Genomic DNA, 15,218 nt, shown 5'->3' with positions numbered 1-15,218 from the left:
AAGTCAACAGAAGCATCAGTATAGTTATTAAAGTGGTAGCTATTTTTAGACTATACACACATAGATACACACACACACACACACACACACACATACTTCAAAGCATTTATATATGTATATACATCTGTATATATGTCTACAATACACAAGTAGAATTTACAATGCTATGATGTGAACAGTAGCCTATCAAGGGTAGGCATGGTGGGAATCTGCCCTGGTAGGGAAAAGTTTTATCACTGACATTGTTTACAATTGCTAATTTTGTGGGGATAATAAAAGGCAAATTGACTTTTAATTGGTGTTACTATAGTCTTTAAATTTACTTCTGACAGTGCAATCCTTATCACCTGCACCACTGGATACTCCTATCTAGGGTAGAAGGAAGTGGGTTATTCTTTCACCCCTTAGTATACACCCTGCTTTTAGTCCAGGTGTGTTGATCACTGCTAATACTGTAGCAGTATTTGATGGCACATCCAGCTTGTAGAAATCAAAGGGAAAAGGAAATGCTTTGCCTTCTCTAGTTTCTAGTTTTCTGGCTCTGAAAGAATATAAGATTGTTGTGTATTTTTCAATATCAGTAAGAGATATCTCTGATTATCCTGAAGCTCACTGTCAATACCAGTAAGTAATTCAGTTTTAGGCATTGAACTGATGATCTAATTTTTTTTTACTCTCTAAAGGCCTCAGCAATGAGCCTCTTAAATGTTTACATTTTGCTAGTAACTCAAAGCAATTTAAGAGAAACAAATGCTAATTTTAGGTAATCCTAAGTGTTTGAAAAAACAGATTTAAAAAATTAGGATAAATTCATTTGTTGGTATGAATTTTAAACTTGAATATAGGCTTTTTTATTGCTTTGAAAAACAATACTTTGTGCTTTGGGTATATTATAAGGTGCTATTCAGAAATCAAAGAACAAATGCCATTTCTGTTGGAGGGATCAGTGTACATAAAACTCACCACACATTATACATTATTAGATTCAGATTCAGAAATTTCCTAGAGTTTCTAATAAGGACCAGAACAGAAAGAAGATGATTTACAATTACTATATTGGTACATTTAACATGAATTCTGTGATCAGGACTTTTTAAAAAAATTTTTATAAACAGTATCTCTGTTTACCTTTATATTCTGAGTTACCTTTATATTCTCCTCTTCTGTTTTTGTGACATTTAAGAGATAATGACATATAGTCAAAGATAATTTAGGGTAAAATTAAGGTGATATATTTCTTCTAATGGTATCTCCTATTGAGAGATCCGAAATAAAAATAGTGTAATATTACTAAGCCCATAGTTTTCAAAAACTAAAATGCTATAGAAATCAGATCCATGGTAAATGTTAATCCTTTTCTTTTTAGCCAGTTTTTAAAAATAATTTATAGAAAATAACTATATGTGGAGAAAATAAAAATGTCTTTTCTAAGTCTTTTCCAAACAAGTAAACCCACTGTCTCCATTGTTCTTTTCTTTCTCTCTTCCATGTCAAAAAAATTTCTAATTCTCCTCCTTAAAATATGTTTTTATTTTCCCACAGTTTTACACAAAGATCCAAGACAAGTATATCTTTGTCTGCTTGAAATTGGCCGCATTGTGTCAAGGTATGTAGTCCACAATATTTCAGAATTCCAGTGTCATAAGCTCTTTTAAGTTACTTAATTTTAGCTTAGATAGAACATGGTTTTCTAAAATGAAAGAAAGTGATTCTTGATTGAAATGAAGTAACCTAATTTCCTATATTATCTTTCTTTTTGTGTCTTTATTTGTTCTATTTGCATGAGCATATGTCAACATTTGTTCCCTCACGTATCTTGCTTCATTTAATATTAAATTGTGAAAGTGATTACTTAAAGTGTTTAGATTAAGAATAGGGCAAGGGAATGTAGTCCTAAAGCACTCCAAGGCAAAGCAATTTCTGAACACAGGATCTGACAAGAAGGCTAAGGCTTGGTATGCCCTAAACCTTCTTTACTTTCTGGTTGATTTTAAAGCCAACGTTCAGGATCTCAGGAAGAATATAGAGAACTATAGTAACCAAATACATGCAATGATGTGAAAGTTGTAATCTGGATTTTTGGTAATCTGTGAGACATTAAAAAGGCACTTGTAGCACCACATAAAAATAAATAAAGGTATTGTGTCCAACTACAACTAAAAAATAAATATTAAAAAACAAAAATATTTTTTTAAAAAGGCACTTCTAGATGTCCCAGTGAAACAATTGGTAGAAGAGAATCATATGATCTCTGTTCTAAAAATAAAAGGCAATCTATCTTGATATACAAGGAAGTTCTTGGTCCACCTTTGCTTGAATGATCAGATTTTCTGGCTTATTTTCAGATATGGGGTTGAGCCACCAGTGTTAGTAAAACTTGAGAAAGAAATTGAGTTAGAAGAGACCTTGCTTAATACTTCTGGACCTGAAGATTCTATCAACATACCAAAATCGTGCTGTCAGCATGAAGAGCTACATGAAGCTGTAAGTAATCATCATATTTTCTTTTGACTATCCTACCTGAAGTCTTGTAGTTTCATGCTTTCCTATACTGCCACTGGTTATACTGTGTTTAAAAGAAAATATTTCTTATTCAGAATACATACCAGTTAATAATCCCCACTCTCTGATGGGTACTTTATCTTAGAGGAGATTTGTCATTTCTTGCTTATGATGAGGAATGAATGTGTAATTGAGGAATCATGGGGCAAACAGCCTGAAACCTATCATGAAGGGTACTATAAGCTGCAAAAATTCATTAATTCTTTTTAAAAAATATAATAGTATTATAATCTCACAAATGATAAGGATTACTCTCATGGTCATATAAAGGTTAAATTGGTTTTATGGTAATAATCCAAATATAAGATGTTGAGAACTTGAATTTGAGCAGAAATGGGCATAGAGCCAAAGGAACAATTATAAGCCAGGTTTAGGAGATAGAATTGACAGGAATTAGTGACTGATTATGAGGGAAGGAGAAAATCTAAGGTGATTTCCAAGGTGAAGTAGATGATATACTGATACTTGGACAATATAGGAAGAAGAAAAATTGTAATGGAAAAATCAATTTTTTTTTTAATATTCCCCCTGATACAATCTTTACGTATTTGTTAGACAATGGGTTACAATGGAAGATTTTCTTAACTTTACTTGTTCATTCTATAGAAGTTAATAGAATTACATTCCTTAGGCTGTGGGTCTTCTGCAATGACTACTGTGTAAGTGACAGAGGTAAACCGAGTATCAAACATATTCCACTGATTGTTCTTTAGAGTAATTCAAAAGTTTATAGCATTTTATAGAAATGCTTAATGTCCAAAATTCTTTTAAAATAATGAATAAATCATTACTAATAAACATTTAGAAAGTATTGCTTTGATTGATTTATTTAATATAACAAAAGTCAATAATAAAACATTCAGATAGCATTGCAAGACAAGTTTAAGATTATGTCAGCCATGCCTTTATCAGATCAAAATATATTTACCTACATTATTTTATTGATACATTTGGTGACCATAAGTAATCAATGCAGAAGTAATACAGCCAGTGAAAAGTAAAATTTATTTAAAATTTTTTGTAACCTTAAAGACTATAATAAAATATAAAGGAAATATCAGGAAAGTATTTTTATTAAGTGAGAAATATAGTATGTTAATTTCACTATTATTTAAAGACTATGAAATTTTTAGTAGGGAAATGGGCAGAGACTATGGTCACACAAACAGAAAGTACAATGTTGAAACTTGCTGATAATCAAGGAAATCAGATTAATATAGCTCTGAAAAACCATTTGTCCCAATAGCAAAATTTCTCAAAATTATGAAACTTGGGCTGGGGATATAGCTCAGTTGTAGAGTGCTTGCCTGGCATAGCTGAGGCCCTGAGTTTGATTCCCAGTGTTGCAGGGGGAAAAAACAAACAAAACAGTACCCGTAAATTCTGGTGAAACTACACTTAAGGATTGCTATTAGTAATTGAAAATGATGCATACTTTTAAAAAACAAATTGACAGATATCATGAGCTACAAAAATATTCCTTTTCCATTTTTATTATGATTGAAAACAGGAAAAACAAATAAAAATGCTTATTGCACTATTTATATTGGTAAAAATTGTAAATAGTATAAAAAACTTCCAATGGGGAAATGGCTTCGTGAATTAGGATTCATTATCTTAACAGAATAATAATTTTATGTGGTCATCATGACAACTGTGTAGCAACAAAAAAATGTTTATTTTGTGAAAAATATGTATATATAGAAGCAAAGAGAATGAAAATAATAGTGATGTATCATTGGAGATAATTTTTTTTAGCTATTTCCTTTAGTATTCTGATATTAATTATGCAATAAATAAAACCAGAAGCAAACACTTCTTATCCACAGTTCTTATTTTAGAGTCACTGTCTTATTGAGCTATGGGTAAGTGCTGATGGTTAGCACTAGCAATATTGTACTACTCAGTGGTTATTTCAATATTTTAAACAAGGAAAGTGACTTCTGAGATCAACGTTCTTGCTATGGAAACTACAGATGAACACATTTCCTTACATATGTGCTATATGAATATTTTTATCGTCCACCTATAAATATATGATCTTGGGTAGATAATTAAGGCAATCAAATAAATTCCTCAGTGTTCAGCTAAATTGGGCCTACCTGAAGAGAATTTTTTTTAACATCATACCTAAGTTAAATTCAATTAATTAATTAATTAATTAATTATTAAAATTTAAAAAAAAATTCCTTCTAGTTTATTAATAATATAATTTTATATACATATACATATTAAAAGTTCCCATAATAAAACTATAGATAATTTTAATTTTATTGTTAACATTTTTACATTTTCTTTTTTTTTTTTTTTTATTGGTTGTTCAATAGTAGAGGATAGGAAAGGTAGCAGAATACAACAGTCACTAGTAAGGCAATATGTAAAAACGTGGATGTGTAACCGATGTGATTCTGCAGTCTGTATACGGGGTAAAAATGGGAGTTCATAACCCACTTAAATCAATTAATTTATTTAGATATCCTCTGTGTGACAAGTAATTGAGAAAAATATTCATGATCTTATTTTTGCAAAATGTGATTTTAGAGAAAAGTCAAATATTTTTGATAGTGGCATATATGTGACATTTTTTTCAGACATATTTTAAAAAGTCTTCATTTAATTAATTTATTTTAATTTCCATGTTTTAAGTATAGATCTCCCCCACTCCCCTGTAATGGGAACTGAACCCAGGGGCACTCTACTACTGAGCTATATACACCCTAGCTCTTTTCTATTTTATTTTATTTTTTAAACAAATACAACTTTTTTTATAGATTTTTTCTTTTCATTTTTATGTGGTGCCAAGGATCAAGCCCAGTGCCTCAAACATGCTAGGCAAGCGCTCTACTGCTGAACCACAACCATAGCCCCTCTTTCCTATTTTTTGTGGGGAGACAAGGTCTCACTAAGTTCCCCTGGCTGGCCTCAAACTTTCTATCTTCCAGGCTCAGCCTCTGAGTAGCTGGGATTACAGGTGTGTACCCAGCTTGAATATGGAGTTATTGAATTTCTTTTTATATTTACTATAGTTCTACCATCTTCGTTTTTCATTTACTGAGATAAAAATAATTCTTGAGGTATAGAAGTGGAGTTTTCCCCTGATTCCTTTCTCCTTGGCAGACTATTGAAAGAGAATAAACACTTTTAGAAAAATGCTTCTTGGATTGAAACTTTTAAGAATCTTACCTAGTCATGGGTGAATAGATAGGAATATGTCTTTGTATATTTAAATAACTTTGAATAAATCTTAGTTTAGTACAATATTAAGGGAGAAGTTAAAATTCCTCCTTAGCCTTTATCTGGCCAGTTTTTGATTTGACACAAATGCTTAATTCCACAAGTCAAGCTTAATAATGGTCTCACCAAATGTGTTTTGACTTGACCTCCCTGTTCCACATTTGCAGACCTTCTTCAGCTGTCAAGAGCTCGCTGCAAGCCTGTCTGCATTTTGGGCAGAGAGAGAGGGAGGCCTAGATTCCATCACTGTTGGCTTTTGTGTTAGATTGGCAACGTCTAATCTCAGTATTTGTTAATAAGTAAAGGAGAAGAGATATTATATAGTTAAACTTTTGTCTTTGTGATTTATCTTCCTATCAAATAACATTGCATTTTAACTTTAAACAAAATACTTTGTATAGCTAGCACCAAATTTTATTACATATTTTAAATCTTAGGTTAAACATATTGCTGAAGATCCTCCTTGTAGTTGTTCTCATCGATTTTCTATTGAGTACTTATCTGAAGGACGATACCGACTAGGGGATAAAATACTCTTCATAAGGGTAAGTCTACTATTTACAGTCTATAAACACATAGATCTTGTTTTAGAATTGATTTTATTGCTTTACCAACTCCTTTGCATCCCCTTTGCTTTTAAAAAAGTTGGAATAAAGGATGCTGTTAATGGAAGAATTTCACTGTACATCACCATAAGATGAAACAAAATGTCTAATAAGATTATTATCCATAGTAAGTAAAGAAAACAGAAACACTACAGTTTATAATGATATATACTTTGGGCCTTAAGCATAGGATCTTTTTTCTTATTGACATAGCATCAGTATGCATACCAATCTGTTGATATACATGTTCATTACCTTTCTTTGTCCCGTCTGCAATTGCTTACTTGTCCCCTTTTCTGATTAACAGATTGAAATTTCACTTGTTTAGCATTCTTTTTACTTCTGATACAAGAGCTATTTTTCCTTGATCTATGAACATAAAAGATTTAAATATGTAACTTCACCATCCATATTTTCTTCTCTTTCATGTGTTTTCATTACATTTCCACCCACTGTCCTGCTTTCACAGAAACACCCACATATACTTTCTTTTTTAAAAAAAAACCTGCAGTTTTATTTATTTATTTATTTATTTGTTTGTTTGTTTGCAGTGCTGGGATTGAACCTGGTGCCTTGTGTGTGCTAGGCAAATGCTCTGTTACCGAGTCACATGCCCAAACCTCTTTCTATCTTTTAATTAACTTCCTTTTTAAAGGCGATATGATATAGTGAATGGTGCACAGAGGATGGGACTTAGAGTTAAAACTTGTGGCTAGTCTCATGCAGTTGTGCAGATTTACCAGCTGAGTGGACAGGGGCCTGAAATTCAGCCTGGTCTGTAAGAATCAGAGTTGGTCTTATCCCTGCTAAAGTGTCATTTGGGTTAGGGGCTGGCAACCCAGAGCATGTTGAGGTCAGGTTCAAATTTCTTAACCTCTTAAAGCCATAATTTTCTTATCTGCAAGGAAGAAAGAATAATAAATTAAAATCCACGTATTTTGAAGATTAAAATTAAACTAATATATGAAAATAATTTATTAATTTATAAAATACAAGATTTCGTTTATTTTTATCTTTTTTTCCCTAATTATTTTTTCTTTAGTATGAAGCATTTTTTTTCACTTTAAGTCACCATTTCTCTTTCTCTTTCTCTTCTTCCCTCACTCCTCTTTCTTTCCTTCAGTATTCAACTCTTCATTGTATTGCTCTTGCAGTTTTGTATATTAACAGTTTAGATTTTTAGCACGTAAATAATATGTAAATATTTTCATTACAAATTGGAGAACTTCAGTTGTTATTTGCATAGTTTAAGACTCATTAAATTTATTATATTAACAATATAAGAGGGCTGGGGCTATAGCTCAGTTGGTAGAGTGGTTGCCCTGAGTTCAATTCCCAACACCACCAAAAAAAAGAAAGAAAGAAAAACAAGAAAGAGACTGTCAATTTATAGTCAAGCTGTTGACAAATACTGAGTTTCATAGATCATAGCTGTAACAATTTGTGGCTGTTAATAAATTGTAACTCTAAACCTCATGTTTTTTTCTGCTTTATTTTCCACTTTCTTTGGGGGGCAGATGCTTCATGGAAAACATGTGATGGTCCGTGTTGGAGGAGGCTGGGATACTCTTCAAGGATTTTTGCTTAAATATGATCCATGTCGAACATTACAGTTTGCTACACTAGAACAAAAAATTCTAGCATTTCAAAAAGGAATTTCTAATGAAAGTATTCCTGATTCACCCAGCAGAACACCTCAAGTTCCTGAAATGAATCCTTTGTCAGCAGTTAACATGTTTCAGAAACAAAACTTAAAGCCTAGCATGCCAGTTGGTATTCCAAGGAGCAAGGAAAAGCAGGTTCACCCAACAGGTGTATTGCTGCCTGCTTCTTCATTAAAAGGTAATACAGGCTCCATGTCAGTCCGTTCGAAATTTCCAGATTCTTCAGCATCTTCTCATCTCAAGCTCAAGTCTTCAAAAGGTGTAACAAAGAAACCACTTGCTCCTTCAAACAATGTTTCATCTTCCCTTGCTTCTTTAAGTCCTGTAGATAAAAACACTTCTTCACCACCTTTATCAAGAACTGGACCTTGTGTATCTGAGTCAGTGAGAAAATGTGTCACATCCCCCAAAAAGGTCAAGGCTCTTCCCTGCCAGAAATCTACAGGTGTTCTTGAGCCTAAACTTTTGCCAAATAAGTGTTCTGGAAAAACTCAATCAAGGTACTTGAAACACAGTCACATTTCTTCTAGGGATGATGCATTATTTCACTCACCTGCACCTGTAAGTTCATCAAAGTGTCCACAGTTACCAAAAGCAAATATACAGGTAAGGCCTAAACCTTCTCCTTCTTTTCAGTCCCCTAGAAAAATGGCAAAACCCAGTTCTAAAACCACAGCTACAGATCTAGGAACACAGACTGAAGCATCTAATGGAAGCCTACAAACAGGGGCAATCCCAGCACAGAAACTTAAATCTGCCTTGAATTTAAATAAACCAGTTTCTGTATCTTCAGTTTGTCCTGCAAAATCTGCACAAGAATTGAAAGATAAGAAGATAGTTTCAGGTGCCAAAAAGCAGCCTCAGAATAAAAGTACATGCCAGAAGACAGGATCCAGCTCCTCAAAGTCTCCTGGTCGTACTCCACTGTCCATTGTGAGTCTTCCCCAGTCTGCTGCCAAAACACAAATTGCACCTAAGTCAGCACACCCTGCCCCTAAGGGCCAGTATTCAGCTAAAGGGCCTCCAAAGAGTGGCAAACCCCAAGCTTCAACCAGGAAACCACCCTCATCTGGTAAGGGAACAGATAGTGGAGAAAAAAAACCTACTACAAAGAAAAAGGAGGATGATGACCATTATTTTGTTATGACTGGAAGTAAGAAACCTAGAAAATAAATACATGTGGGTCACTTTAAGAAGTCAGAAGAAAGGAGCAAAATGAATGAGTTAGCTTCAAATCTTAAAGGTTTTTCCTGTTTGTGTTTGTTCAAATAGGTGCAGACATTAAATATAAGAAGGTAGGGGATGGAGGTGGAGGCTGGGATGAGGAGAAGGCTCATCAGAAGTCACATGTCTGAATTCACTAGAAGCTATCCTTCTGAGGCAAACAAGTGTAGAATCACCAAAGGGTTCTTATTATTATAGACATACAGGTAATTTTTAAGCCATAGCATCTTGTTAATGTCTGTCTGTTAAGGGAAATGTAAAAGTCAAATAACACTACTAGAATTATAACTATAGTTGTTATATTTTTATTATAACTATAGTTGTTATATTTTTGAATGGGTATTAAACATGGAGGTTTTATACCTGCTAATGGCAACACTGGTGCTTACATTAAGAGTTACTACATTTCAGTAAGAAAGCAACGGTTTTGCGTTTGTCCCATAAAAGGCACCTAATTTAATTTCCTCATCAGGATTACCTGATTCAGCAATACTAAGTACTAATGGCTGCTGCTGATTGGCATGGCATTACTCTGGGTTAGGTAGAATTCTTATTATTTAAATATTTTCAAGTTTTCCAAATCAGAAGGAACTGATTTTTTAATCTGGCTTATATTGGCAATGATATTTTATCACTAATATTTTGGTTAAAAACAATTAAATAAGCTTATTGAAATATAAGCAAATTTAGTAAAAACAAAACAAGATTTTACATACATCATCTGTAAAAATTTAGATACCTTATAATTTTAGATGGATGTTGTGCAGTATTAGAGCAGAAATGGATTTATTGGCTTTCATCATGTTACAGGTATTTTAAATGCAATTCCCTATGAAAGCAGGTATGAATTTTTACATTAAAATATGTTCTAACAATCTTAAAATTAAGATGATATTAAAAGAATCTTTGAGAGATACTGTATATAAATTCTATCAAATGTTATTTCTTTTGATAACATAACCAGGTTTAATTACATTCTTCCAATTCTGTTAATTTTCTTTAATTAAGTTAAAGCAGACAGCATGTATGCTGCACTTTGTTCTCTAGGCAGATACTTTCAAGAAACTACCCAGATTTTGTATGAGTGTATAGACTCATCCACCCAAAGTGATAGTGGTAAATAATTTATTTAAGGGATTGTGACTATTTAAAAATTATTAATGTACTTTGAGAAATTTTAAGGGCACTTTTAATAACTTTATAGTATTATCACAGCATTTATGTTCAGTATTGAGATTTGTATTTCTCTATTGTTTTAAACTCAAGTATATTTTTTATAGGAACAAAATTATGTACAATCACGGAATAAGCATTTAAGTTGGCTACTAATATTCTGTAGGTTATAACATAATATTTTTTTTAAAAGTAAGTGATCTTTTTATTAAAATAAGTGATCTTTTGCCTAAGGATCACAGTTAAAAAGTCAGGTTAGTTTTTTGAATAAATGATTATTTTATTTATAAAATAAATAATGATTTTTTAAAAAAAGAGACAGCCACCAAATATTTAGTTTAGTTCCTCTATTCTGGACATTGAAAGGGATAATATTTACATCCTTGGGGAGAGAAGTCAGTGTTCAAGAGGTGACAGGAGCATTGTTTTTAGTAATAAGAAATATTTAAAGCATCTTTCAAAGAGAAAGAATTTTATCTTCATAGAATTTTTTTCCATATAAGACCAAACAATGGTTCTATATCAGTAACTTTTAGAACTGAGAGGAAAAAAGTAAATGGTATTATGGCTAGCCTGTGAACCAAGTAGGTCTTACAATCTTGTAAACATTAACTTTTGTGTTGAGAGAAATAAAAAATAACAGTATTCCAGAAGCACCTGACACAAATTCCAGAATTAACCAAAGAATTGTTTATTTCAAAAATCAGAAGTCAATTTACAAATATATTCTTCAGCAATGGGGAATTTCTCTAGATATATTTATGTCAGATGAATTTGTACTTATATACAGCCTTCCTTTCCAAAATAAATGTTTTGTAAGAAACTAATGGCTGAAAGACAACTAATTTCTTCAAATATATTTTGAAGTTCTCCTAGAGAGCTGTGTTTGTAATCACTTTAACAATTTTTAAAACAGTTTCACATTGTTGAAGTTAGAATAAAGTTTCCATTTCTTCTTAATATTAGTGTGAGACTTTATAGGTTCTTTTGGTATTTAATCTTGAATAAAATGAATATTAAACTTAAATTACTTACATACCTGGAAGAAGAAATAATGTGTGCTTTATTTTTAAAAATGAAATGTTTTTGTTTTTTCTTACTACAATTTTTTAATATATAAAACTTAGGCTGGGGGTGTAGCTCAGTGGCAGATTGCCTGAAGTGTGAGGCACTGGGTTCAAGTCTCAGCACCACATAAAAATAAATAAGTAAAGATATTGTGTCCATCTACAACTAAATAATAATAAAACCTTGATGGGGAAATGAAAGGCTGTTTATTTTTATGTTTTTTGGACTTTAAGTAAGTGTTTAAAGCTAATATCTTCAAAATGGCTTGATAAATTAGATGACCTTGAACTTTCCTCTCCATGCCGAGCCTACAGTTCTCAATGAATAAGGAATTATTTGAAGAAAAACTACTGTTCCTTCTCCAATCTTTCCATCTTGGTCTGACTTAGTTAGTATCTATAACTTCTTTTTAAAGGGCTCAGTAGCAGATTTTTATGATATATTCTTACATCCAGGTTCACTTACTGAATCCATGGGACTTCACATTTGCATATATTCTTTTCTTGTGCCAGCAGTATTTGTATCTGATTTTAATTTATATTTTTCTCAAGTATTAAAATTTTAACATAATCCAAGGTCTCAGTTTACTTTTTTTGATGTATTCTGAATACATTCTAATCACTTGATTCATATGTGAAGTTGCATACATGAAGCATTCATAATTTGAGAATAGCTCTTTGGCTAATTAAAATGCCCCCCTTTATACTTATCGAATATATTTTATGGTTCCTAAGATTATAAGATGTTGCCATTAAGCAACAGTATTATTCCCCCAAATTTCTGTATCTGCTAGAAGTTTGCTCCAGAAAGGCCAGACTCTTATTTAATAAATTTATTGTATTAAATTCTTTAGGTCACACTAGCATTGTATTCACAGAAGTCTTCTGATAATAGAAATTTCCAGATTTCCAATCCTGTTTTAATTTCACACTTTTGTGAAGTGAGAATATTCCGGAAAAACTCATCTTTTTCCTATATTCAAGACAGCAATTATAAAAAGCATTGATTTAATATGTATTTCCTATGATATTTTCAAGAAGAAAACATACAACTTACACAGAATTTTCCTATTTTCCTAACCTTTTGGAGAATATAGACATTTTAAATTTAGATTCATTTTATAAAATTTTGGAGAATATTATAAAATATTAAAGCATTTTCCAGTAAATCTGAAAATACAAAAATTCATGTTATTACATTAAGCTGTTATACAGTAGACATACAGTTTTGTCCTTGTATAAAAACACAAAAGACTCGATCTTGATGAAACAATACATTTTAAAGATTTAATCTATAAACAATTTAATCATAAACAGATTATTAATATTGGTATAGCCATAAAATACCATACAGTTATTGAAAATTATATAGATGTTAATTTATTTTAAAGTAGTACATTTGGAAATGAAATAATTTGTTTTGAAAGACTGCAATGATAAACCATGAATACATAATAGTTCTAATTTTCTGCCTTTGGCCAGGGATAGCATACTGCCTGTTATAGGATATAGTCTCCCTAAGTGTTTATCTGTTATAATTTACCTCTTGTGGCTAGTCTCTTAGGGTTTTCTATAATACATTTTATTGAAAACAACTGATTTTCTTAAGTTACTTTAAATTGTTTCTCAAATTATCATATGGAAAGGAACAAATAAAGTGAATGGATTGAAGTTGGATGTGACTACTAAGGATGTCCAATAGTCAACTGTGGCAAGTGTTGAAATGCTTCTGCATCTACTCAGATTGCTTAGTAATACTGCTTAGTGTGGAGGATGCTTTGGGAGATGGATAAATAGGACAGTCATGATATTTAAGACACTTGGGTTTATGTGGTGCTTCACAAGTTACAAAACACTTCTAATTACATAACATTGAATCTTCCCAACAATTTAGTGAGATAGATATTATCTTTGTTAGAATATAAGGCGGGATTTACAGCTATTCTGTTTAACATTGTGTTTCCAAGGTATAAAACCAATGCCTGTTATATAATAGGCATTCAATAATTATTAATGGATAAATGAATGAACTCACTTTTTATAAATGGAGAAACTAAGCCTCAAGAGAACTGGCAGTGAATGCAAAAAATACCTATTGGAATTGATTAATTGAATCTTAGTGACTTTGCTTATACTTTCCCATAAATTGTTTAGTTGCTTCATGTTAATGTGATTCAGAAAATAGGATTTATTTGACATTTTTAAAAAAATCTATAATATCATTCCCTATTTTTTTCATTATTTCTTAGAAAAATCTTGATGTAATTGTTTATTAATTATTGTAGATGTAAAAATTTAGAGATTAAAGACCATATTTTTAGTTTAATAGTGGTTATGTTTTTAGTTTAATTGGTGGTTATAAAGCACCTCGCAATGTTTACTGGAATATTCTTGGAACAATGGAATAGTTGCCCTCAATTCTTAGGTCAGTACAATAAAATAAATTTCATGACAATGCAATGGAGATAGATGTTGGTAAAAGGTAATGTAGGTGGTCCTAGAACTTCCTCTTTAAAAAAATGTTTAAAAATGATTGTCCTCTGAGCCAGCAGGTTTCAGCTTTTTCCAAAGGGAATAAATTAAAATTTTCACACAGCCTTGAGAATGTGATACAGAGTTGTGTTATGTAGATCCTTTCAATTATTCATTACACCATGCTGTGTTCAGGAATCCAATAAATAATTGTTGAAGCATAGATCAAACTGTGGTATATATTGAAAAAGGAGTAGAATGTGGTGTTTTCAATTTTATTGTACTCCCAAGCATTGAAATATGTTGGAGGCAAGTGTCTTCAAACTGCTATTTGCCATAGTTTCTGTTTACCTCAGGCTTCAGCAAAAGCATTTTTTGAAGTTCATGAAGCCTCAGGACTCCTTACAGGTTAAAAAAAAAAAATCAACCCTGCTGAGAATTACAGTCTTTGAAATCTATGAGGCTCAAAGGGCAAGTTTAGAGGGATAATAGTTTGGAGATTTAAGGGGATATTCCAGCAGGAGCTGGGAGCTGGGTGCTGTTCCTTTGACTTTGTCCACTCCTCCTGCGGATCCTATCACCTGGCTGACAGTTATCCTTCATATCTCAGCTTAAATATCACTTACTTTAAAGTTTCCAGATCCTCCAAATCTGGGTTGGATGCCTCCAGTGTACTTTCTTCCTGCCTTATATATTGATTTTCTATCATTGCATTGTTTCTTACACTAGAATAACCCATTAACTTATCTATATCTCCCACCGAACCTAGAATGGAAACTGTCTCACCACTGCATCTGCTATGTTCAGATAGTGCCTAAGTGTTTATGGGAGTCAGGAGGGAAGGGAATCTCCTTTCACTGGCAGAAATAAGCCCTCAGTACATGTAAAGTGAACCTCTAGCTTAGTTCTGTTGATTCACCTACAGTGTAAGGATTTTTCTGAGAAGATGTCATGGTAAAATTTGAAAAAGCTTACTTTCTGAGAGGAGAAGAAAAGAGGGCATTAATAAGAGAAGCTTTGAGGTTATGGATTTGTTCACTCAAGTACCTTAATACTTACTAGAGATTGTAACATTTATAGAAGAAAAAGTTATACTCCATGTATGCATAATATGTCAAAATACACTTAACTGTCATGTATATCTAAAATGAACAAATAAAAAGGTTGGAAACATCCCCATTTACCATCCAGATTCTTTTTTTTTTTTTTTTTTTTTT

General features: G+C 32.0%; 1 protein-coding gene across 2 annotated transcripts in view; it reads left to right on the top strand.

The window, feature by feature from the left end:
* Gas2l3 (growth arrest specific 2 like 3) overlaps positions 1-11,422 on the top strand; it is a 34,276-nt gene extending 22,854 nt beyond the window's left edge. For both annotated transcript variants that reach the window (XM_015482875.2, XM_048803242.1), the window contains 4 exons: positions 1,543-1,606; positions 2,346-2,484; positions 6,234-6,341; positions 7,919-11,422. In XM_015482875.2, the coding sequence (XP_015338361.1) occupies positions 1,543-1,606; positions 2,346-2,484; positions 6,234-6,341; positions 7,919-9,238 (1,631 nt within the window). In that variant the 3' untranslated portion in view covers positions 9,239-11,422. The remainder of the gene's footprint in view (positions 1-1,542; positions 1,607-2,345; positions 2,485-6,233; positions 6,342-7,918) is intronic.
* The last annotated feature ends 3,796 nt before the right edge of the window (positions 11,423-15,218 follow it).

The sequence above is a fragment of the Marmota marmota genome, unplaced genomic scaffold, assembly GCF_001458135.2.
Source record: "Marmota marmota marmota unplaced genomic scaffold, marMar, whole genome shotgun sequence".
NCBI lineage: Eukaryota > Metazoa > Chordata > Mammalia > Rodentia > Sciuridae > Marmota > Marmota marmota.
Note: the sequence above shows the minus strand (reverse complement) of the source record. Positions and strands in the feature narration are given on the sequence as shown.